Here is a 1,885-nt window from a genome sequence, read left to right as displayed (position 1 = left end):
ACGCTTGAGGACATGTTGTGTGCTTGTACTCTTGATTTCAAAGGTAGTTGGGATGACCATTTGTCACTCATAAAATTTGCTTACAATAACAGCTTCCATGCTAGTATCCAGATGGAACCATTTGAGGCATTGTATGGTAGGAGATGTAGATATCCCATTGGGTGGTTCGAGGTTGGAGAAACTGAATTGATAGGGCCGGACCTCGTGCATCAGGCTATGGAGAAAGTCAAGATTATTAAAGATAGGTTGAAAACTGCTCAAAGTCATCAAAAGTCTTACTCGGACGTTCATCACCGAGATTTGGAGTTCAAAGAAGATGATTGGGTATTTCTAAAGGTTTCCCCAATGAAGGGTATCATGCGATTTGGAAAGAAAGGGAAATTAAGTCCGAGGTATGTCGAACCGTACAGAATCATTCAGAGGATTGGTCAGGTGGCATACAAGCTCGAGCTGCCACCCGAGATGTCATTGGTTCATCCGGTTTTCCATGTGTCTATGTTAAAGAAGGTAGTGGGAGATCCGTCCACTATTGTGCCAGTTGAAACTATTGAGGTTAATGAAGAACTGTCATATGAAGAAGTTCCAGTTGCCATTCTTGACAGACAAGTCCGGAAGTTGAGAAATAAGGAAATTGCCTCCGTAAAAGTGTTATGGCGGAACCAGCAGGTTGAGGAAGCCACTTGGGAAGCCGAGAAAGAAATGAGAAAGAAGTACCCACATTTGTTTGAATAGTCATGTAATAGCTTTTATGCATTTAGCTCCTATGAACTATTATCTTTTGATTTGATCTATGTAAGACTGTCCTGTTTTGGTTATATATTGCCTATGCGGCCATGGTTAGTATTGTACGAGTTATGTTATGTCTATGGAATGTGTACCTGCTGTTAGGATTGTTGATACCCAATTTTTTCCTGTATATTTTAATATGTAAAATACTTTCAAAATAGCATATGTATGCATATCTAAGTATTTCCAAATGTTTTATTATTTTTCCTTAATTTTTAAAGATTTTTAAATTGATTTATTGCCCTATTTTATACATAAAACCCTAATAATTATTTCCAAAGTTATCATTTTGGTGATTCATTTATTGGATTCTCATATTTATGATAAAATATAGGTAATATAATTTTTGCATATTTTTACAAAGTCAGTATTTTTAAAGTTAAATTGTATATAATTACAACATTAGCCTCTTTTAAGATTAATTACGTTTATATTCATAAAAATTAGGTTTGGTATATTTAAATAGTTAATTATGTGCTACAAATTATTTTGGTACCTTTAATTTATTTCTAGAAATTAATTTATTATTTTTATAAATTAAATAAGGAAAATTGGCTATTTAAATGTTAGCCCAATTTTATTTCGATTATATCCCAATTCTGACCCCAATTGAACTCAATTGAAACCATTTGAACCCCCGACCCAATTCCGATTTAATCCAACCCAAACCCATCTTCATAACTCGCCCACTCGCCCGTTTTGATCCAGGCCGTTGATCATTCAGATCAACGACAAACAACTATCCTTGCCTTTTTTAATTCAAACGACACCTAACCCTAGCCTCATTTCCAAATTCCGCCGCCTCTGAATCCCTTTCTCTCTCAACTCTCTCTCAAACCCTAGCCGCCGCCATCAACTACAACCCTAATACCTCCCCAAATCTATGGTTCCCAAAATCATCGAAGACCTATATCCACCTCCCAGGGCTTTTACGTGCTCGATTATTATGCTCTCGAGGCTAGATCTCGAAAGAGCTTGGTCCAGGCCTGTTCGATTGCAGTTCATCACTATTCTCCGGTTGTCTCCGATTTTTTCTCCGGCCAGCCATGGCTATTCGAGTCAGACTTTCGACTCTCCTGTTTAGATCGTTAGTTTTCAA

At 37.0% G+C, this 1,885-nt stretch overlaps 1 protein-coding gene across 1 annotated transcript; it reads left to right on the top strand.

The window, feature by feature from the left end:
- Window positions 1-216: 216 nt before the first annotated feature.
- LOC138878247 (uncharacterized) lies at window positions 217-732 on the top strand. The gene has a single exon (XM_070157913.1). It carries the CDS (start codon window positions 217-219, stop codon window positions 730-732), a length of 516 nt encoding a protein of 171 aa, XP_070014014.1.
- Window positions 733-1,885: the final 1,153 nt, after the last annotated feature.

Source organism: Nicotiana sylvestris, chromosome 9, assembly GCF_000393655.2.
Source record: "Nicotiana sylvestris chromosome 9, ASM39365v2, whole genome shotgun sequence".
Classification (NCBI taxonomy): domain Eukaryota; kingdom Viridiplantae; phylum Streptophyta; class Magnoliopsida; order Solanales; family Solanaceae; genus Nicotiana; species Nicotiana sylvestris.
Note: the sequence above shows the minus strand (reverse complement) of the source record. Positions and strands in the feature narration are given on the sequence as shown.